Raw genomic sequence first — 22,695 nt, forward strand, 5'->3', positions numbered from 1 at the left:
GCAGCATTTTCCCTCCTACTAAAAAAGCCAGGCAAGGAAGGCTGGAACTGAATTCATATTATTGTACATTTGCATTGTTATAAATACATTACATACAGTGTCTACAGTGCATTAGAACAAGACATGGGGGCAGCAGCAATCAGAGTAACCAGGACTGCAATTCTTTTCTCCTCAGTGCTGGGGGGAAGTCCCTTGTCAGCAAAAAAGAGTCAGTTTGCTCCATTCTATTCAGAAGACTCCGCTCAATCTCTGGTTCCTTCTAGTTCATTCAGGGCAACCTGAATCCAGCCTCCAAAACTTATAGTCACTAGGGACTGGAAGGGACCCTACATTCATATCACTGCTGGGGCACAGGAACTCCCTCCCTCCCCAGTCTCAATTTCCTTCTGATCCTCTGCTCATCTTAAACAGGAGCAACAATTTAAGGATTTAACCATCCCCATCTTAAAACTTCAAGGACTCTCCCCATCCTCCTGGGGGAGTGGCTAGGGTGGCTGGAAGAGGAAACTTTACGTATGCATGTGTATGTATCCATAAACATATATACACACCATAGGCAAAGCTCACTTTCCTCCAGAAGGCCTTTTTACCTCTGTAGAGAGTTTGGAACGTGGTCCTAGTTTCCACAGAATTGGGCAAGTCAGCAATAGAGACCTCTAGTCTCTATGGGAATCACCCGCCTTTGCAGTATAGGTCACTTATTTTCAAATGTGTGTCACCCAGCCTGAGAATCAGGGCAGAATTGCTGATTGGGATTGTCAGTGCTAGAGAGCTAGGTCGTCCCTGTCCTTGGGGCCATGCAGATAGACTTGCATACTCTTCCTAACAGAGAACAAAAATCCTGTGGCAGGCTGGTTCTTCCTAGAACATAAAGGCCAAGGAGGAGAGATAATCTTCACCACTGCCTTGCTTCTGCAGAAGAAACTGGACAAGCTGAGGGCACTCCCTTCTTTGGTTACTGGTCAAACCATCAACATCATTTCTTTGCAAGGCTAATTCTGCTGTTCATGACAGGGAGGGTGCTGAAACCCACATAGTTGTAGTAGTACGGTGTGCCATCCTCAAAAAAAGAAGGCAAACAGTCCACTGTACCATCAAAGAGCCTTTGCATGGAAAGGAATCCTAGGCCTGGGCAAGGACAGCAGCTGGGGAAAACGGGCACATGAAGGTGGACTGCTGGAAGCAGGATGGGTGAACCAGGGAAGGCAGTGAAAGACTCCTTCTTTTTCGGCCTTTCTCAAAATGCAAGGGGAGAACTGTCTAATGGAGGGAAAGAGATAGAAGGAAAGAATGCTATCAACACTTACTGCCTTCCCACCCTGAAAAGCATGTTACACAATGAAAACAATGAAAGATTAAAATAAAATTCATATTTTGTTTCTTGCACCTCCACACCTTCTCCCTCAGGAGGGGACAATTGGAGCAGGGCAGTGGGGTGGACCAGGCACTAGCAGCCAGTAAAAGGAACTCAAACCTTTCCTCTAAAAGCCAAGGCCAAGCATGAAATGTAGGCAAGGTGAAGCAAATGGCAGGATATGCAGCTTTCTCAAGGACCTGAGTCCTCTGAGAAAAGAACATGGAAAGAATTTTAAAATTTAAGAACATATTAGAGGGCTGAGACTGAAGCTTGGTGAGGGAAAGGAAGTCTACTTTAGTTGCTAGGGTCAAGCACTCAAGAAAGTGGGGTTGGGATAGAAGGATGACAGACCAGTCAAAGCAAGGTCCACTAAGTTTAAGCAATAATAAAGACAAGGTGATGACATCTCCCAGTACATACATCAGGCCATGTGAAGAGTTGAATGCTGGGAATGTGCCTCCCTATTAAAATGACAAGTCTAACCACTACTGCCTCTGCTTGAGTCACAGTTGCACAGAAGGCCTGAGCTGGAGAGGCCAGGTCCACAGCAGGGCTGAGAACCAGTACGGTCCACATAGGCTTAGGCAAAGCTGCCTAAGGACCTAAAGTTAAAACAGACTTTGTGAAACATAAAACTACAAATGTGCCAGTAGATTTTGAAGCAGACTATAGGTCACTGGTGAGGTGGAAAAGGAACAGAGGGAACTTTCTAGTGGGGCCTAGTGGGCAGGAAAAGACAAAATGAAAACTAAAAGGAAAGGTATGTCTTTTCAGCTCAAGGTCTCAGAAGTTACTATCCACTTTGATGCACTGTGACACAATCTCTCACCTCCATGGTACATGGGACAAGAGTATACAGAGCACCTAGGCTCCTGAACTCATCCAAGGTTATTTCTGAACCGGTATCTTCTTGTGTACATCTTTTTGAGGGATAATGTTATGCTAGGATATTGCTGCTAGGGTTTAATGTTTTGGGTTTTGTTGTGTTTTTTTCTGATGCAGAATATAACCAGTGATAGGGAACTGCAACAGAGTAGGCTATCTGGCATGGTGCATTTCAAAACCGGCAGCTGAGTGAAGTTAAATGAGGTGCTCCCTCCTTAGTACTCCTATCATTCCCCTGCAGAATTCTGACCTTACCCAGAATATAAAAGGCAACACCAGGGCCTAAGACTGCCCCAGAATGTCTGGTGGTTATTCTCCCCATATTTTGCAAAGCTCTTTGGCTCTACCAGAAGGGAAGGGCTCTCAAGTCTATGATTCCACCTGCTTCGCTGGCTTATCTCAAAAGCTGCTCCCCAGGCTCCCTCCCAGTCCCCAAGTCTGAGACAGCATCTCATTCGCCTGCAGGGCTACCACCAAGAGAAGAAGGGCTTCCGGCTCTGAAAGCTCTGTGTGTAAGACTCGCTGGCACTCCGTTGGTGGGACCGGGCTGTCTCCACAATCACAGGTGGCATCTGGACTAGATGAAGGGGACTCTTATTGTCTTTCAGGGCCTGGGTTAGATTCAAAATCTGTAACAGAAGAAAAGAACTAGGTAAAGGGAAAGGCTAGGTATTATTCTAGCCTTCCTCTAAAGGGAAATACCCAGATCAACTGGTCCATCTAGTAGTAGAGAAGCCAACTGGAAAAGATAAAAAACCTTATTTTTCATTGGGTTGCAAAACCATCCTAACAAGGGTAAAGAGAGGAGGTTTCGTTCTCTGTTTGTACCCTCCCCTTTCATGAATGAATGAATGAAATTAATGAACATGTATTTTCTGAGCACTTAGAGTATACCAAGCCTCGTGGCCACATAGAGAGAAGGAGCCCAGTCTGTGTTCTCTCATCACTGTGCTCTCACCTCTACAGCAGCACTTTACTTCTATTCACAGAGGTGCAGATCTGGGCCCGGGGTGCTGGCAGGTGTATCCTGGAGGAACAAGGAGCAGAGGCAGCAAGAACACCCAGCCCAAAAGCAGAGCTTGGATTTGCTGTCATGAGCACACATTTTCCCCTTTGTTCCACTTAGAACTACCACTATTACTCTTCTCTGGAGGGATGGTTAGAAGGCAAGATGCCTCCAGCCATTTCTTTAAGCCAGGTGAGGGCCAAGATTTCCACAGGGAGGTGTCCACCCTCATAAGCCTAAGGACTGAGAAACCCAGGAGTGAGATCTCTTAAATGCTCTTCCTTGGAACATTTCTGCTTCAATAGGTGAGGTCAAAGGACAAGGGAAAGGCCATATGCTACTTCCAAGACTGGGACAAGTCCTATAGAGAGTTAACTTTCCTCCTGAAGAAAGGCTGGCTCTTGATAAGAATGGATTCATTTACCTAATTTGCTTTGGTTTTATGGTTTAAGAAATTATAAGGACCCTCTGTAATCTTAAGTAACCTCAATCACAAAGTATTGTCCTTTTAACCCCTGTCTACCTTATTCCCAAGGAAAAGCAGACACCAGTAAATCCAAGGCTTTATTTCACCTGTGATGCCTATGGATGGCTTAGAAACAAGAGACATCTGTGGGAATAGTTATCAGTGCAGCTGGAAAGTCTGTTAATGCTACAACAGTCAGAGTATCTGGTCCTTCTAGACACAGAGAAGCTGCTTCTCAAACACCTCAAGACTACTGTCTAGTCACATGTGTAACTATGCTTTGCTGAGCTGAAGATGACTCCTTGGTGTGTGTTGATGCCCACCGCCCCCTTTGCCCATTCTGACCAGGAAGTAGAAGGTGAAGATGGCTATAAGTAGAGCATAAAGAGAGGGAGAGTAGATGGTATACGAGACATTGGGACTAGGGAGTATGGATGGAAAGATGGCTGGGCTCTGTGGATCACAAGGTATCCTCCCACATTATTTGGCATATTAACAAGTAGGTCACAAATCAAAAAAATGCTGGGAAATATTTGCTAAATGCAAATGCCAATGCTCAGCATGATAAAGTGGCTAATCATCCCAGAGAGATCCTAAAGTAGATACCAGAAGGTGTATAGTGGCCCTACCTGTCCCCTCATGACAGCGATTTGCTTGTGAAACTGGCCCCTGTCAAAACCAGGATCTTTCTGCAAGAGAAACAGGATGAGATGAAACCTCCAAGTAGCACAGCTCCTTCCATAATTAGAAAGTTCTTACTAATAAAAACCCATAACTGGCTTTATCCATTTAGGTAAAGCCAAATGATAGCCCAGGATTAATGCACTCCCTGATTTGCTAATGGGGAAACCGAAGCATCAAGAGGGCAGATGACTTATCTGGGTCACACGGTTGGTTAACACTGACCTCAGGGTCCCTGACATTCTCTCTCACTGTAAAAGTGCTGAATGTGCTCAGAAGCCAAGTGAAGCACAAGACTCATATCAGCGCTGTCCACTACAACACTTTGACTTTCTTTGACTCTGGAAAGAGTAACAGCTCCCGTGCCCTCCCAACTCTGACTCCCACCCTCTGGAGTTCTGCTCCTCCTGGTTTCTAACACTTGAATCCAGGGATGGAGATGGACTAAAGTATAGAATATTTTTCTTTTCTTTTTTTTTTTTTTGGCAGGGCAATGAGGGTTAAGTGATTTGCCCAGGGTCACACAGCTAGTAAGTGTCAAGTGTCCGAGGTCAAATTTGAACTCAGGTCCTCCTGAATCCAGGGCTGGTGTTTTATCCACTGCGCCACCTAGCTGCCCCTGAAGTATAGAATCTTAATCAACCAAGAAATCACACTTAGTAGGTGTCAGCTCCATCCTCTTCACTCATACTGAAGTAGATATTTGTTTCCCTTCCACTATTTAAATAAGATTGAACTTGACAAGGCTGACCTTAAAGAGCTCATACAGGTCCTCTTCCAGGTCCTTGATGAAGTTAGGATCCGATATCTTTGGAAGGATCAGGTCTTTGATTTCCTGGGAAAATGGAATTTTGGCTTGGGGCAGCCAAGCCCAATAAAAAGGATCTGAAAAAAGGAAAGGACAAAAATTAAAATCCACCACTGGGAAAATTCTAGCTCATCTGTGCTCTCTTCCTACAAGAACACTCTAAGAAAGTACTTCCCATTTCTTCAATCTTTAGCACTTAGAGCATAAAAACAAAATGCACAAGGGTTTCTGAACTCCAAAGTAGAGAATTCCAACCAAAAGTATACTACTTGCCCATCAAACATGGATAGTCTCCTAAAAAGGCAGGGTAGGTAGGGGGCCAACGTAATATTTTCCACCCCCTCTCAGAGAATTATCCATTATGGTTGGACAGGTATTACCTTTAGGAGGCTCAAATAGCACTTCAAATAGCTCTTCCAGAGAATTATAGGCCTTTCAGGGAATTAAAATATTGGACTGATGAGAGATTACACTAAGGGAGGGAGTTTGGATAGATAGAAAAGTACAGCTTCTACAGTACAGGAAAGTCTTGCTGGTCTAGAAAAGGGAGAACCCAACTCATGTATGGTTTCCAAGGAGAAGAGCCTGAAGCACTATGATCTTGGGACTTACACGCCCTCCAGGAGTCAGGATGCTTCAGAGGGAAAGCCAGCCCATTGTCTATGGCAGCCAGTTTGATAACGGGCTCCTTCACCACCACCCAGTCTGTGTCCTGGAGGGGAAGGGAAGGCTTATTACACAGGGATGCCCATTACCAAAATCCACCAGTCTCATTCCTCTTATATTGTAAAAGTGGTTTTCTCACCTTATCAAGTCATCCATCCTAGACATCACCCTCCTTCTTCAATTTATTTCTCCTTTTTGTCATGGTTCCAAACTCTCAATACATTTTCTCTCTCACTATATTAAGGTTCTAAGGATTTTTCCATCTTGGAAAAGCTTAGCAATCTAGGAGCTACTGTACCCCCAAGAGAGGGAGAGTAATGACCTAAACCCAATAGAATTATAGACCAAGAAGGGACCTTAGGAATCATACAATCCAACTCACTCATTTTACAGGTGAGGAAACAATGGTCCATAACGGGCAAGTGATCTGTCTGAAAGAATCAGTTAATGGCAGTGCTGGGGAAAGCAGCCAGGTCTCCAGTTCCCCAGGATAGTGGGATTTTCATCATATCACACCACCTCCCCAGAGAGAGACAGAAAATAGGGCTGATGCTTCTAAGATGAAAAGTGCCAAAGTAGAGTCAATGAGAATCCTCAAAGTGGGGAGAGGACAAAGAAATCTTGGTCTACTTTCTAAGTTCCTATTGTGCAAGACTGGCTCCAAAGGCAGTGCTGACTTCCAGTGTGGGGACAGAATCACTGAGCAGAATCACTTGCTTTTTCACAGGAAGTTCTACTCCATGAGCTCACAGGTACACAGAGCTAAGGCACATACAGAAATATGCTTTCAGGGCATAACAGCTGATTGCCAAAGGTAGAATTAGAAGCCAGACATTAACCCCTAAGCCTCCATGGGAGGCTTACTGCCAATGGGAGAGGATACCAGAGCAAGTCACAACAACCATCTGTATTCATTCCATGCAACCAACCCAAGGCATGAGTTACTGGCTAATAGAAGGAGAAGTGTAGATAGGCAACCAGGATGGGGATCCAGGATGGAAGAAGTGTGATTAGGGAAACAAGTCACTAGTGATGAACTCTTCCCTTAAAGCTTTCAAGAACACATATGGGTAGTGACCCTATCTTGCTCTCTTCTGCCCAGTCGGACTCAGATCCCTATCCATCTAATCTCCACTTGTGGATTTAAAGATCCAATGATTCATTTACTAGGGGAACAATATAATTATAGGGTTATATATCACGCTTTAAGAATATTCTTCAAGGATCCTTTCTCTTCCTGGGCTTCTCAGACTCTTACCCGGTAGCTGGAATTATCCATCGGACAGTCATATTTGATCAGCCAATTGTCATTGCCTCTATCTGCAGACAGAAACATCAGAGGTCAGCAGAGAAAACTGCATGCTAGCAAGCTCTAATGTGATAGGAATGGGAATGGGGTTAAAGTCACTGCTTAGAATTCATCTGAGTAACACCAAAAATCTAGAGCCAGGGAAAAGGAAGTTAAGAATTTTCTGTCTGGGGAAGGGAAAGCCAGCTGGGGTAGAGTTCTAATACTGGCCTTCCCATCTGTAGTAGCTGATATTGCATTCCAATACAGTTTCAGACCTCAGAAAATCTCTGCTGAAAATGCAGCAACTCATGAGCTCCGGAAGACAACAGGGAACAAGTGTAATTTAGCAGTAAAGGCAGAAGTCTATGTCAGTTGCATAACAGGCTACCACCCATATTCAGAAACTCTCTTTCCCCTTCCAATTTATGATCTATACACCCAGCTGCCCGCCTCATAAATCCCAACATTAGGGGTGAAGGTGTTCTGCTACTGGGTCCCTTAGAAAATAACCTAAAAATGTCACACTGAAAAGGTCCTTGGATCATTCCAGTGAAGAATTTGGTCCCGGACAAGGATCTCCTACTTAGACACTCAGCAACCCACAATCATCTGAATAGGTTAATCAGATAATTTAGTTTTCAAACCCTACAAATTTCTTTGTGTCTGCATGATACAGTGCTGGAGGAGGACTCCCCACAGTAACTCACCAGTGTTTCGGATGATGTAATCTAGTACCACCAACCGCTCAAATTGCAATAGCAGCTGTCGATTAGTGTTCTCAGGCAGCGAATCTGCTTCAAATCGTCGCAGCCAAAAGTCAGCATCCTTGTAGCCTTCAACAAAGAGCTGGAATGAACCGACCTGGCACCAGAGATGAAAAGCAGAGGTCAGACTAGTATTTCTCTGAAGCTCAACTTCAGAACCTCAGGAATTTATCAAGGTCCTGAGAAATCAATACACCAGAATTTGCAAACCTTTCCAGAATAGTATTGTCCTCTTCAGTATTTCATTTCCTTGAAAATGGTGGAAGGAAGCTATGGGAGTGGCCAACTAAGAAAACATTCAAAACCTACCCAGATGGCCTGGCTGAGCTTTTTGGCAGAAGTACACTCAGACATGCCAATATGAACATTCCCCCCCAAGTTTCAAGCTGTCCAGCACTAAAATGAGGACAGAATACCAAGATCAGCTCCCCATGTCTTCCCCAAAGCCCCCCTTGCACCCCCAACATTCCCCCAGCCTAAACACACCTCTAGGCAGAAAGTCAGCAGCTGGGCCACTGAAAAGCATCTTGCCTACAGACCATTTCTGACACATGATAAAGGTCACTAAATTTGTTCTCTACCTTGGGTGGCAGCCCGATTCTGTTAAACCGCTGTCCAACTTTTGGCACTTTCTCTAGGGCAAGTCGCTTCCCCCTGGACTTCACTCGGTCAATGGCACTGTAGTTGAAGGTCTCACTGGCCAGGTATACTACCTAAAGTAGAAAGACAAGACACCATTTGAGAGGATAATCTGATCCCAGAGACTCCTTGGATATTGATAAGAGCTCAAAACCATCTCATAAGATTATATATCAGAGAAGAACAGCATCTTTCTATACCAGGATGCAACAGATTCACATTTATGACAAGACATCATTGCAGAGCACTCTGGTTCTTCCAATATCAAAAATGGTAGCTCATCTAAGGGAAAAAACCCACAAAAATGAATTTATCCATATAAATGTCTGAGAACAGGTTAATGATAAAAAAATTTTCCCTCAAAGTCCCTCTTAAAATACATTGCAAATATTCTGTTGCTCCTCCCTGTGACACCAGGCATTTAGAAATCAAAATCGTTCTAATTCTCCTTGCCTCAAAGATTGGAAAACTAAGGCAAATAAATAGAGGAAAGAATGACTTGTCTAAGGCTACAGCCAGTCACCCTGCAAGTCTAGGATGGTCCAGTCTTCATCTCTCAAGACAGTGCTAATCCTCTCCCCCAGGAAACTTTATTTTTGGTCCCTCTTTACAGCACACCATTCCCTTTCCTACAAGTAATGAAAATCTCATACTCTCAAAGTGAGGAGCTGCATGGTGCAGGGGAAAGACTAAGGGGGCTCAATTCAAGGTCCAGCTCTGCCATGTACACAGGGACCTTAGACAAGCCCACTAATCTCTAATTCTGTTTTCTTCCCTCAAAAATGAGTAGGTAGGACTAAAAGACTTTGAATTTCCTGTCTAAATCCACGATCCTATGAGGCCTAACTATAATTCAGGTAGCTAAAGCCTAGCTAAGAATCAAAAGGTCATCATTTAAGGTCCAGTCTCCACACTGACATGTTCTGATCAACAAAGACTCCAAGGGCTCTTCCAGTCTCTGCTCCCATCAGCTTCAGGGGATGAAGAGTAGTTTGTTTTAACTAAAACATTAAATATGAGAAAGGAAGTAATAGGAAATACAATTGGAAAAGTAGGTTGAACTTGATTAAGGAAGGCCTTGAATGCCTGGGTCGGTGAGACAAAGAAGGTTTTTTAATAGAAGAGTGATATGATCAGAGTGGTTTATTTGGAAGATTATCTGAGGCAACTATGTGAAGGATGGATTGAAAAAGGAAATCAATTAGAGGCTACAGGAGCAGTCATTAGAATATGTGGTTTAAAGGGAAAAAATATAAGAATCAACCAGAGTTGCTGCAGTGGACACTAAAAGATAGAAACAGATGGGAGTAATACTATGGAGTAATCTAATCAAAGGTGAAGCTCAAGTCAAGAGTCTAAGTATCTGAGAGATAATGATGCTATCAAAAGAAATCAAGATGGTAGAAAGGGTAAGTTAGAAATAATGGGGAAATAATTCAGTTTAAAGCATGTTGAGTTGGAGATGCTAGTGGGCTATTTGAGTAAAAATATCCAACAGACAAATGGAAACAGAAAACCAAACATATTATCTTTCCCCTAAAAACGTACTGCTTTCCTTAACTTTTCTATTTCTGTTGAAAATATCTGTATATTTCAAGTCATTCGGACTTGTAAAGCCACATCCATCTTTCCCTCTTCCCTTCTCCTTTGACTTCACATACTATTTGAAAAGTCTACCTTTACAACATTTCTCATATCCAATCCTTCCTTTCAACTTCCACTGTAACCACTTCAGGCCCTTACCTCTTCCAAGAAGCCGAAGGAAGAGACAGATATCTAGGAGTCATGTCCATAGAGTTAATAATTGAAGCCACAGGAGTATATAAAATTACCAAGGAAGAGTAGAGAGAGGTGAGAGAGAGAGAGGGGGAGAGAGGAGGGGGAGAGAGGGGGAGAGAGAGAGAGAGAAGGACAGAACTACTGGGGATACCTACATTTGTGTAGTTGTAGGAAGACGAAGATCAAGAAAATGAAATAAAGAAGGATCAGTCACTGAGGTAGAACCATAAGAGTGTCATGTCAGAAATACCAAGGGCCAAGATAATATATAGGTAGGAATGTCAAATGCTTTAGAGATAATCACAATCAAAAAGAAGACTCTAGACTTAGTTAAAAGGAAGTCATTACTGAAAACAGAAAAGGCTGTTTCAAGTGACAGGGATGGAAGCTAGATTGAAAGGAACTCAAGAATGGGTGGCTGGTGAGCATATGGGAGGCAGTGAGAGGAGATTACTCACTAGAATTTTGCTAAGGAAGCAGGGACAGAGAGAAGATTATGGGGTTAGAGTGGAAGAGGTTTGGTTTCATTTTTACTATTGAGAGGAGACTTGAGCATGTTTGTAGGTGGAGAGGAAGACTGAGGATGTATCAGAACAAGAGAATGATTGTCAGACCAAAGGGACACGAGGGGATAGGGATCAAACTGAAGATATAAGTGGAAATGCTAGCCTTACTTAGCAAGCATTACTTAGGTAATGACATTGTAAATAATCTTGCTAGGTACTAAGGAGGTTACACAAGAATTTGAAAATCAAATTAAAGAATGTAAGCTCTTTGAAGGCAGACTACTGTTTTTATCTTTAAATTCTCAGTTCCTCACATATATCAGGGGCTTAATGACTGTTGAAATGAATAAGAAATGTATAATCTATATCTGATTGCTTACCACCTCAGTGAGTGGGGAGGGGAAGGAGGGATAGAATTTGGAACTCAAAACTTTAAATAAAAATGTTTATTATTTACAAAAAAAAGAAATGTGAAAGAATTCTGTAAACTGTTAAACATTAAACAAATGTAAAGTATCATTATAATCACTTAGATTTGGTATTGGTATTGCAGTGAGACCCCAACTTATTGTTTAGACATACACTAAACATGCCCACCATGAAACTATTTTAAGATGTTTAATGTTTGTCTCTGAATCCATGGTCCCTAGCACAGTGTCTGGCACATCATCATGACTTAATGCTTGCTGAATGAATGAATCTTAGATACCTATGAAACAAAGCTTGAAAACCACTGCACTGCACTATTCCACATCCTCCTATCTTAAGGGACTCTATACTATGGCAAGCAGTTAATATTTTGTTGCTTTCTGCTTCAAAAGATTTCAAGGAAAAACACAAAATAAGTGTCCCACCTTGCACTCCAAAGATCAAATGAGAAAGTCCCTTAATTTGTTTTGTTTTGGTTTGGTTTTGGTTTTTTTGTTTTGGTGGGGCAATGAGGGTTAAGTTCTTGCCCAGGGTCACACAGCTAGTAAGTGTCAAGTGTCTGAGGCCAGATTTGAACTCAGGTACTCCTGACTCCAGGGCCAGTGCTCTATACACTGCACCACCTAGCTGCCCCCCAGTCCCTTAATTTGTGCAGGTGAGTCCCATAATTCATGAGAGGGTCTAGAGACAGTCATTTATTTCTCATTCACCTTAAGGCACTATAACAGTTTTCTCCTTCCAAGAGCTACTGAACTTGATCAGTGATCAAAACTCAAATGAATTATGAGCTGTTTTTGTCCTTCCCCACACAAAGCATCCTTACTAGAAGTTACAAACTGGTCACAAAATGCCATTCAACCTTTAACCCTTGGAAATCTAATGGGTTGTTCATGAGAAGATTCTATAGTCTAAATTTGGATAAATATGAAAAATACAAAGAAATGTGGAAAGACATTTACACATATGGTGATTGTGACTATACTAAAAGAAATAACAGTAACAAAATTTGATGAGTAAATGGATAGAAAAGAGACTGCAAAGGGACATCCATAGCAAATAAGATGTTATTGTTATAATTTTGCCAAATTTACACACACACACACACACACACACACACACACACACGCACGCAACCATGCGCATTTTCCTTTTAGGAAACAAAAGTTTGGAATTTCATATTTCACTAATTCTTTATTTTGTTTCTTTTTATTTTGTTGCTTTTGTTGAGAGAGTTAATAAGTTTATATTAAAATTAGGTTTACAATTTTAAAAGAAAAAATAGATGAGATCTACAGAATGCATTTTGATCTACAACTGTCTTTGGAAATCCCTTGTAAAGTCCACACAATTCTCACACTCCCAGATAATTTGTGACTCTCCTCTTTACCCAGGATCCCAATCAATTTGGAAAGAATTTCAGGGCATATATAAATTAAACTTGGTCTCCAAATAAGCCCTGTCCTAAAAGTCCCCTGCATCATAGTCTAATTTGAGCATAACACTACAGCTCAATTAACTGGCACACTCTGGATTTCTGGAATGGTCATAGGTGTTCTACGAGTTCTATTCTCCTGGAATCTCCCAGGATCTAGGAGAATGAGCCACAAGAATTTCTGGGATCATAGGCAACTTGGGAAATGGAGAGCCTAATGACCCCCATGCAAGTGACTGGGGTTTATAATACCATGAACCAACAAAGGTTTAGATACTCCCAAGGCATATCTACCTTACCTTGGTACGGGGTACAATATTGAGTTCCAGTTTTTGGTCCACCAAACTGGCCCCAGCCTCTGAGAGATAGCCCTGATTGAGAACGAGACAATCACGGCCAAAGCAGCAGGGACAGCACAGCTTCTGTAGCCATTTGGTCCACTTGGGGTTAAGGTGCCCATACGGCTCTTCATTCTTGGGTTTGAAGACACCAATGATTTTCTACATGGAAAAGAGAGATAGGTTATGGGGGAGAAGAAAGTAATAAAAATGGATGGGAAAAACAGAGGAATGGCCCAACACATTCCCTACACAAAAAATAACTTTGTCTCTGCAGAACAGGGGACAACTTAATGCATGTAACTAGAATTTTGGAAAGAATTTTCTTCTTTTCAACATCCCAGCCCCAAACCATTAACTATTTTTAACCTATTCATTACCTTTGCCTACAAGCTATAAAGTTATATACCTCCACACTAGATGTAAGGTCTAGAAAGTACAAAGTCAAGTTATATGGTAGTCAAGTATTTTTTGTTTGTTTTGTTTTGGGGCAAGGCAATGAGAGTTAAGTGACTTGCCCAAGGCCACACAGCCAGTAAGTGTCAAGTGTCTGAGGCCAGATGTTAGCCAAGTATATTTTCAGGCAACAGTCACTCTCTTTTGGTAATCCAGTATAGCTCCCTCACAGCAAAGGGTAGATTATCATGCTAACATTATCAAGCTTCAACTTCCAAATCTCATAGCAGTTACTATCAGTTGAGTGTGGATTCAGTGTAAACCAAACTAACCAAGGTATCTTAGAATGAGATGAATAAAATCCTTAGTTGCTAACTTCCCTTAACATTCTTACCTCCTAAGAGTATTAATTTCCCTTTGAAATTTAAAAACAAAACAAACAAACAAAAAGAAAAACCTTTAAAAGACAACAAAGGAAACACCCTAAGAAAGAATCGCAATAGTGACTGAAAGGACCTATTATTAGGCCCCAGTGAAGATCAAATCCATTTCTTATAGACCTGTGGAACCTCTGCTTAGTGCACTGTGTTCCAGGGCTCTGGCCACCTAAAGAGTGCTTCTTGCTACACATCTACCACTTGGGAGCTACTTGTATTCCATGTCATTGTGAAGTTTCTCTCACTGTGGATAACCCTACAGGTCTGTCAACATTTTGAAGTTGTTTTTTCATTTGCTTCAATCCTTCTTCCCAAAAGTTTCAGTTCAAAGGGAGGAAAATGTAAATATGCTGACTTAGCCTTCTAACACAATGATTCACTGTCAAATCATATGATTCTTTCTCTTCCCCTCACCCTCGCAACCAACTGAAGATAATCTTAAGTCACAGCATTTTTTCAAGTCTATGTCATTTCCTGAGGAACAGATGATAACAGAACACATGCAGACAAAGAAAAAGACAACCACTCACATTAGAGTTGGCAAGGTATCTGACTCCATCAATGGCTACCCAATCACAGAAGCAACTCCTGCAGAACACCAAGTTGATCTAGAATTAAGAGCTTTCCTACCCTCTAAAAAAACCCATTTACTAGTAGGAAACACATAATGTCATATACAAATTCCTCTTTCATTTATAGCCATTCCCAATCTGGCTGCAACCTATCTTTCCAAATTGATTTCACCTCATACTCCCTCTTTCATGCCAAACTGGCCTGCTTACTGCCCCCTCCAAATGGCATTTTCCTCTTTCCATGCCTTTGCACACTCTATTCTCCATGCCTGGAATGTTCTTTCCCCCCCATCTCACGCTCCTGGATTCCTGAGCTCCATTCAAGGCTCAGCTCAAGCACAGCTTACTTCTGAAGGCTTTCCTGATCTCCAGTTTCTTCCTTTCCTCAAAACTTTGTATTTACTTTGTAAATATTTTACAATTGTTCATCTGTTTACTTATTGCTCCCCTTCAAGAGAATGTAAGCTACTGAAGGCAGGGGCTGTTCTCATTTTTCTTTGCTGTTGTCCTTTGTTCTCAAAGAGGACCGTGACATCAGGTGATAGCGTGACTTGCACTGAATTGGATTTAAGGGAGGGAGGGCTGTGCAAGGTCACCAACCGCACTCTCTCCTCCACAGCCATCTGGCTCCAGTAGCAAGATACGTATCAGGATGATTGGAGATGGTCCCATAGGTTTAAGGCAATTGGGTTAAGTGACTTCCCAGCTAGTGTCTGAGGTGACATTTGAACTCAGATCCTCTCAACTTCAGGGCCAGTACTCTATCTACTGCACCACCTAGCTGCTCCTAGCTCAGTGCCTGGCACACTGCAGGTGCCTGCATTAAACTGAATTCACAGTGTAGCTCCTCAAAATTAATTGTGTATCCAGAGAAGGTCAGCAAGCTAATATATAAGAAACAAAGACTCATTAGCACTCTCTTGCTATAGGTCTGTCAAAGGAAAATACCCTTCTTCATTTTGCCTATTCTAATCCCCACAAAGTCCCAAAGTCCTCTGGGTCAGAAGCTGGACTTAACAGTGACACTGGTGTGACTAAGGATATCTGGACTCATCTTGAGCTACATCTGATGTCATCCAATGGCCCCAGGAAAGCTGAAAGTTCAGAACCTACCTGCTGAGAGAAGGAAGGGCCTAATGACCTTCCTGCAAGTTGTCTGGAATAAAAGGAATCATTCAGGTAGCCAGCTAGCTCCCAGTGAAATGAGGGCCTGAAGAAAACTGGAGCTACTAAGGACTAAACGTTTCTACTTAAAATAGAACATCTAAAGTCTACATCATTATGAATTAAGACCTCTCTATCACGTCAGGGATATTATCCTCCCACTGAAGAGGACAACCATCATGGGTTTCAAAGAATAAACACTATTGTTACTAAGCTACATCTCTCTCTCTCTCTCTCTCTCTCTCTCTCTCTCTCTCTCTCTCTCTCTCTCTCTCACACACACACACACACACACACACACACACACACACACACACACACACACACACGAGACTATTTCCATTATGGACAAGTGAAAGCAAATCATAGGATCACAGAGTTATGACTGTAAGGGACCTTGGAGATCATCTTGTCCAACTGAAGTCTACAGAGAGAGATTAAGTGACTTGCCGAAGGTCACACAGCTATCAAGTAGCAGAGGCAAGATTCAAACTCAGGTCCTTTGACTCCAAATCTAGTGCTCTTTCCATTACACTACAAAGCCTCCTCAGATCTGTAGGCCATCAAGCCCGACCAACCAGCAACTACGATGTATCATTTTTGTGTTTGCCACAATTACTCTGTGAAGAATGCCATGGTGGTATTAATTTGTTTATTATAACACATATTTATGTATGTATTCTTTGCCATTCCCTTCATACGAGGGTAAGAATGTTCACAGTCTAGGTTATCATTTAGCCCTGGCAGGCAAGGTCTCTGGACCCTGTAGCTCAGGTACAAAGGTGGCAGTCTATCTCCTAGGCTAAATAAACAGATCACATTACTGCTACCTCCTCGGTCAGAACACTGGATCATTTTTCAGCTGACCTGGCTCACTTCCATTAGAATTATAATAGTGGTAAAAAAACAAGCAAAAGCTTTCCTCTGCTTCCTCTGCCATTCTCCAGTTCCCTCACAAACAACAAAGAATAACATCTTAAAAAAAAAATCTGTCAGCTCTTAGATCCCAATCAAAAGTAATGAAGGAAAGGTGGTATGGCACAGGGACCAGAGGACCAGGAAGATATGGGTTTGAGTCCTGTTTTTGATACATGCTCTAAGCAAGTCACTGAACTTCTCTGGGTCTCATATTCCTCATCAGAAAAAAGAAAGGTAGGGCCTAGATGTGGATGGTATGTGAGGTCCCATCCCACCTTGATCTATGATCCTGGGATTCTAAGTCATTTAACTTCTCAGTGTTCTAAACTACTGTGGCTCCCGCACAAGAAAGTCCCACAAAGGAAAAACTCACAGGTCTAGAGAAAGAAAGAAATAAAAGAAAGGAAAGAAAGGAAGGAAGAAAGGAAGAAGGGAAGAAAGAAAGGAAGGAAGGAAGGAAGGAAGGAAGGAAGGAAGGAAGGAAGGAAGGAAGGAAGGAAGGAAGGAAGGAAGGAAGGAAGGAAGGAAGGAAGGAAGGAAGGGAAAGAAAGAAAGGAAGGAAGGAAGGAAGGAAGGAAGGAAGGAAGGAAGAAAGAAAGAAAGAAAGAAAGAAAGAAAGAAAGAAAGAAAGAAAGAAAGAAAGAAAGAAAGAAAGAAAGAAAGATGACAGCGTCTTACTGCCACCTAGATTACTGGAGATCTCCTTTAGAATGTAAGCTTATTGAGAATAGGGACCGTTTTACTCTTTGTATTTGTATTCTTGGCTATCACAGAGGCAACTAGATAGTTCAATAGATAAAGTTCTGGGCCTAGAGTCAAAAGACCCAAGTTCAAATGTGACCTCAAACACTTAAAAGCTGTATGACCCTGGACAAGTCACTTAATCTTTGCCTCAATTTCCTCAACTATAAATTGGGGATGAGAACACCTACCTCCCAGGGTTGTTGTGAGAGGTAATATTTGTTTTTGGTTTTGGCTTGGTTTGGTTTGGTTTGGGTTTTTTTGCGGGGCAATGATGGTTAAGTGACTTGCCCAGGGTCCCAGGGTCACACAGCTAGTGTCGTGTCTGAGGTCAAATTTGAACTCAGGTCCTCCTGAATCCAGGGTGGGTGCTTTATCCACTGCGCCACCTAGCTGCCCCTGAGAGGTAATATTTGTAAGGCACTTAGCACAATGGTTGGCACATAGCAGGCACTGGACAAATGCTCGATTCCTTTGCCTTCATGAGCAGCAGAGCCTGACACATAGTAAGTTGTTGATTATTTCTAAATGTGGTAGACTACCCTTTTGGAAAGGTCAACCACTTTGATTTGCCCACTGCTTCTAACCAAAAAAGTACAAATTTATCAATATCATTCAGAACTATAACTACCATTCTTTAATACCCACCCAAGGGGAGGTGGGTATCAATGCTATCAACTCTGCTACCTCAAACAGATTCTAGGGGCAGCTAGGTGGGGCAGTGGATAGAGCACTGGCCCTGGATTCAGGAGGACCTGACTTCAAATCTGACCTGAGACACTTGACACTTACTAGCTTTGTGACCCTGGGCAAGTCACTTAACCCTCACTGCCCTGGAAAAAAAAAAGATTCTAATATTCTTGGTAATCATTCACTCCCTTAAATTATAAGGGAATACTCAGAATGCTTGGGCAGGACCTCTACAAAACCTCCCTTGGAACAAGTGGGTCAGATAAATGACCAGAATAACTAGGGCAACCAAAGTAGCCGTCATATATATTTACATCACAGCCTAACCTAGTCATCCAAACCTCAGGGCAAAACAGCTCAGAATCCTCAGAAGAGCTAAGTACCAATGGAATACAGAAATTTGAAATATGCTAGCCATGATTTTAATAATAACAGAGAATATAAATAAATGGTTTTCAGTAAGTCATTCTGAATTCTTGAGACTTTTAATGAAAGGGCTGAATACACATTTGTACCAGTGACACCCCTGACGTGATTTAAATCAAATAGCCTAATTATTGTTTATTTTTCATAAATATAAAAGCAAGAGTTGTGGACAGGTAGTCTCCTACATACACTTTAGAGACTTAAGTAAAATCTGGGTCTTGCAAATGGGACAAAAACCAGAAACCCTCTGGCTTGGAAGAGAGAAGCGGAGGAGGAAAGCGCCTGACAGCCCCGTGTTTTCTAAGTCTCCATCTTCTGAAATGAAGGTTTGCATCACTTTCCCGAAGAATTGCGCAAAAAGCAGGACACCCCCTCCCTTTGATGATGCCCTGGCAAGGCCACCCAGTGTCATCAGCACCTGCAAACACACTGGGGAGCGCCTGGGGAGAGGCATGGCTCACCCTGAGATGACGGGGACATTCAGGGACCCGGGACGCTCCCCTGACCTGAGTGAACTCGGCCGGTCCTGGACGCTCAGGAGAGCAGATGCCGGGGATGGGTGGGCTGGAGCAAAGGAAGCCGCCGGTACGGCAGCATCTCTGGGCGGCCCGGCGGGCCCCGTCTCCCCACACCCCGTTTCCTCTTTCATTTCCTTCCTCTCTCTAATCGGGTTCTGATTTGATTCTAAGTTCCCCCGCCGCCCCCTCGTCGCCTCCCCGCCCCCGCGCTCACCCCCTGGGGGTCCTTGACGAAGTAGCTGCCACTGGAGCCCTGGTAGATGCGCTCGGGGTAGATGCCGCGCTCACTCGCCAGCTCGGCCAGCCGCACCACTTCGGCGAACTCGGGGTCGTCCGGGAACTCGTTCCGCTCCCGCTGGGCCTGCGCCGCCTGCGCCGCCGCGTGGGCCTGGGACGCCAGGGCCTGCGCCTGGGACGCCACGGCCTGGGCCTGCGCCTGGACCGCCGCGCCCCGCGCCCCGCCCGGGCCCCGCTCCAGCAGAGGCTGCCGCTCCCGGTCCCGGCCCGGGGAGCCGGGCGGCGACGGCCCCAGGCCGGACGGCGGTACCACCCGCACCACGGCCCCTGGCACCTGAGGGAAGTGAGCGCCCGTCCCCGGGCCCGACGGGAACGTATAGTCCGGGGGGTGGGCCCGCTCCGGGGACACCAGGGGGCTCGTTTCGTCCATCCCTGAGACGGCCGGCTCCGGGACGCGCACGGCTCAGCGAAGCCCCGGCACCGGACCAATCCGCGTCACTCCCCGGCTAACCCGGCCCCGCCCCCCGGAAGCCCCGCCCCTCAGAGCCCTGTTTACATGGTGACGAGAGGGACGGCCCCTCACGCGAACGCTGACCAATCAAGGCGCGCTCCGACGCAACTAACCCCCTCCCCCACCTTCCTCTTGGCGGGCATTCCGCCCCCTCTAATAAGGATGCGCATGTGCGCAGGTAGAGAGACTCATCTTTCAACTTTCAGATGACGGAGCACTGCCTTAATTCATCAACAAATATTTAAACTGTTCACGTTTTATCTTTTTATAGTTATCATTCTTGTTATTAATTACAATCGATTGTGAGCTCCTGGAGAATAAAGACGTTTTCTTTTTCTTATATATGTTATTTGTATTACCAGGTACCTACAGCACTGAATAAATGTTGATTGATTATCGATTGATTATATACTCCTTGCTGATAGGTTCTTTTCATCCCTCTCCAATCTATCACTCTTCCCTACAGCATAGGTTTCACTGTCATTCCCCTTCTCAATAAACCCATCTTGTTTGTAGGGTCAACTACAAACTCCTACCTTAGGCATTTCAATCTCCACCACATAGCCCTAACTACCTTTCCAGGCGTATTGCAAGCTTCGCCCCTTGAGACTCCCTACTGTCCAGCCAAACTGGTCTGCCTACTGCCCCCGCCCCCTCCAAAGCCTCCCTTCAAAATTACCTTGTAATTCCTTTGATTATATTTTGTACTTATTTATATATGTACATGTTGTTCCTTTGCATAAAAATAGTTCCCTGAGAGCAAGAACTGACTGTTTTTATAACCTCAGTATTTAACACACAATATCAGCATATGTTATTGTTTCGTGTTTGATTTTCCATGATCCTGTAGACCATACTATCCATCGGGTTTTCTTGGCAAAGATACTGGAATAGCTTGCTATTTCCTTTTCCAAAAAGAGGTGAAGTGACTTGCCCAGCATAACACAGCTAGTAAGTATTTGAGGTTTGATTTAAACTAAAGTATTTCTGACTCTAGACTTAGGGCTGCATCCACTGAGCCATCTAGCTGTCCTATCAGGCATATAGTCGGCATTAAATACTGTCACTGCTTGTTGTTTGATTTCTTGATTAAATCCAGTATCCAACTCTTCTCATAAGGTCCTCCCTTGGAGGCCAAAGTAAATATTTGTTAAATTGCTTCATTTTATGGCCTTCTACAATGCACTGTAGTGATCTCATCAGTTCCCATGGATTCTCAGATTTACTTATCCATCCCTAACTTCCCTCAGCCTTTCAGTTTCATATCTCCAGCTGTCTTTTGGACATCTTAACTGAATGTGCTGTAGACATCCTAAACTCAACGTTTCCAAAATTGGACATTATCTTCACTCTCAAACCCACTCCTCTTCCTCAGTTCCCTATTATTATCATGGGCACCATCCTCCCAAACACCTAAGTTGGGAGTCTAGGTGTCTTTGTCTACTACTCCTCTCTCTCACCCCCACCCCCATAGCCAATCAGTTGCCAAGTCCTGTTCATTCTACCTTTACAACATCTCTTGTATATGTACCCCTCTCTCCTTTGCCACACCTAGTATAGACCTTCATTGCCTCGTGCCTAGACTATTTCAACAGCCAGCCTGCTGGTTGGTCTCCCTCAGCTTAAGTGCCTCCATACTCCAGTCCATCTTCCACTCAGCTAATAAAGTGATCTTAAAGGTCTCATCATGTTACATCCCTATTCAATAAACTCCAGTGGCTCCCTATTACCTCTAAAATGAAACTATAAAATCTTCTCCTTGTTAAAGCCCTTCTGTCTGAAGCCACATTTGAACTTAGGTCTTCCTGATTTCAGGTCCAGTAGTACTGGACCACTATAGGGCATAAAAATAACTTGCAACTCTTGTCACTGAGATTCCTTTTCTCCCTTTATAGAATCTTCACCAAGTTCCCCTTGGATGTAGCTTTCTGCTGGCTTCCAAGGATTGATGTCTTTCTAGAGTCCATAGGCAGCCCCCCCTCTATCTGCCATGAGAGGGTCATACTGCCTGAAGCTGATTTTTTTCTTTTTCTATTTTTTTTTTTTAGCAAGGCAATGAGTGTTAAGTGACTTTCCCAGGGTCACACAGCTAGTAAGTGTCAAGTGTCTGAGGTAAGATTTGAACTCAGGTCCTCCTGAATCCAGGGCCGGCGCTTTATCCATTGCGCCACCTAGCTGTCCTAAAGCTAATTATTTTCACATCCATCTGTAGCCACTAGGACACACATGATCACTGCTACTGCCACCATTCACCACTGGCTCTCCTGAACTTATAAAGTCACTGCCTAGACATGTCCACCTCACAATACTCATTCACATAATAGCAAAAAAGAAAAAATATATATACCAGAGATAAGAGGCCATATGCTCACAGCTACCATAGTAGCTGGCATTTACAGAGCACTTTAAGATTTGCAAAGTTCCTTACACATGTTAACTCATTTGATCCTCATAGCTATTCCCTCCCTAGCTTCAGTTCATACAACCACAGTAGAACTTGTGTCCAGTCGTCCATGATGGAGATTCTTCAGTAAAGGTGCAAAGTCTTCTAATTGGCTCAGGGGTACAGAAACTGAGTGAGCATATAAAAAGGGTATGCCCCTTTTATTTTTTCTTTTCTTTTGCAGCTTTGAGGAGGCAAGACTATTTTTAACAGTTTTGGAAAGCTGGCCATTGGGCAGCTAGGTGGTTCAGTGGATAGAATGCAGGACTTTGACTCAGGGAGATGAGTTCAAATCCCACCTCAGACACTTACTAGATGTGTGACCCTGGGCAAGTCACTTAATCGTCATTGCCCTGCCCCCCCCCAAAAGTCATTTAAGTTCTTGGTGTCTTCCTTTCCTTCTCCATAAAATGGGGATGAATAATAGCATCTACCTCACAGAGTTGCTATGAGGATTGCCACCCCATTACACATATGAGGTTATTTACTGAAAGGTGTACGTGTGGATATTTTCTGACTTTTGTTACCAGATAACAGAAGTCCAGTCCTAAAGTTTCATTTACCCCTTTTCTGTCAAAGCCAGGAGGCAGAGATG

At 43.5% G+C, this 22,695-nt stretch overlaps 1 protein-coding gene across 2 annotated transcripts; it reads right to left on the bottom strand.

The window, feature by feature from the left end:
• Nucleotides 1-37: 37 nt before the first annotated feature.
• PI4K2A (phosphatidylinositol 4-kinase type 2 alpha) lies at nucleotides 38-19,635 on the bottom strand. Of its 2 annotated transcripts, none has more exons than XM_043988638.1 (9): nucleotides 19,124-19,635; nucleotides 13,009-13,209; nucleotides 8,506-8,637; nucleotides 7,868-8,021; nucleotides 7,128-7,189; nucleotides 5,816-5,915; nucleotides 5,147-5,280; nucleotides 4,344-4,403; nucleotides 38-2,871 (listed from the first exon to the last, which is right to left on the bottom strand). In XM_043988638.1, the coding sequence occupies exons 1-9, from the start codon at nucleotides 19,574-19,576 to the stop codon at nucleotides 2,710-2,712; spliced, it is 1,458 nt and encodes a 485-aa protein (XP_043844573.1). In that variant the 5' UTR covers nucleotides 19,577-19,635; the 3' UTR covers nucleotides 38-2,709. The 2 variants fall into 2 exon arrangements, with proteins under 2 accessions (XP_043844573.1, XP_043844574.1); XM_043988639.1 differs by lacking the exon at nucleotides 38-2,871 and adding an exon at nucleotides 3,201-3,269.
• Between the last annotated feature and the right edge of the window lie 3,060 nt (nucleotides 19,636-22,695).

Source organism: Dromiciops gliroides, chromosome 2 (genome assembly GCF_019393635.1).
Source record: "Dromiciops gliroides isolate mDroGli1 chromosome 2, mDroGli1.pri, whole genome shotgun sequence".
NCBI classification, from domain to species: domain Eukaryota; kingdom Metazoa; phylum Chordata; class Mammalia; order Microbiotheria; family Microbiotheriidae; genus Dromiciops; species Dromiciops gliroides.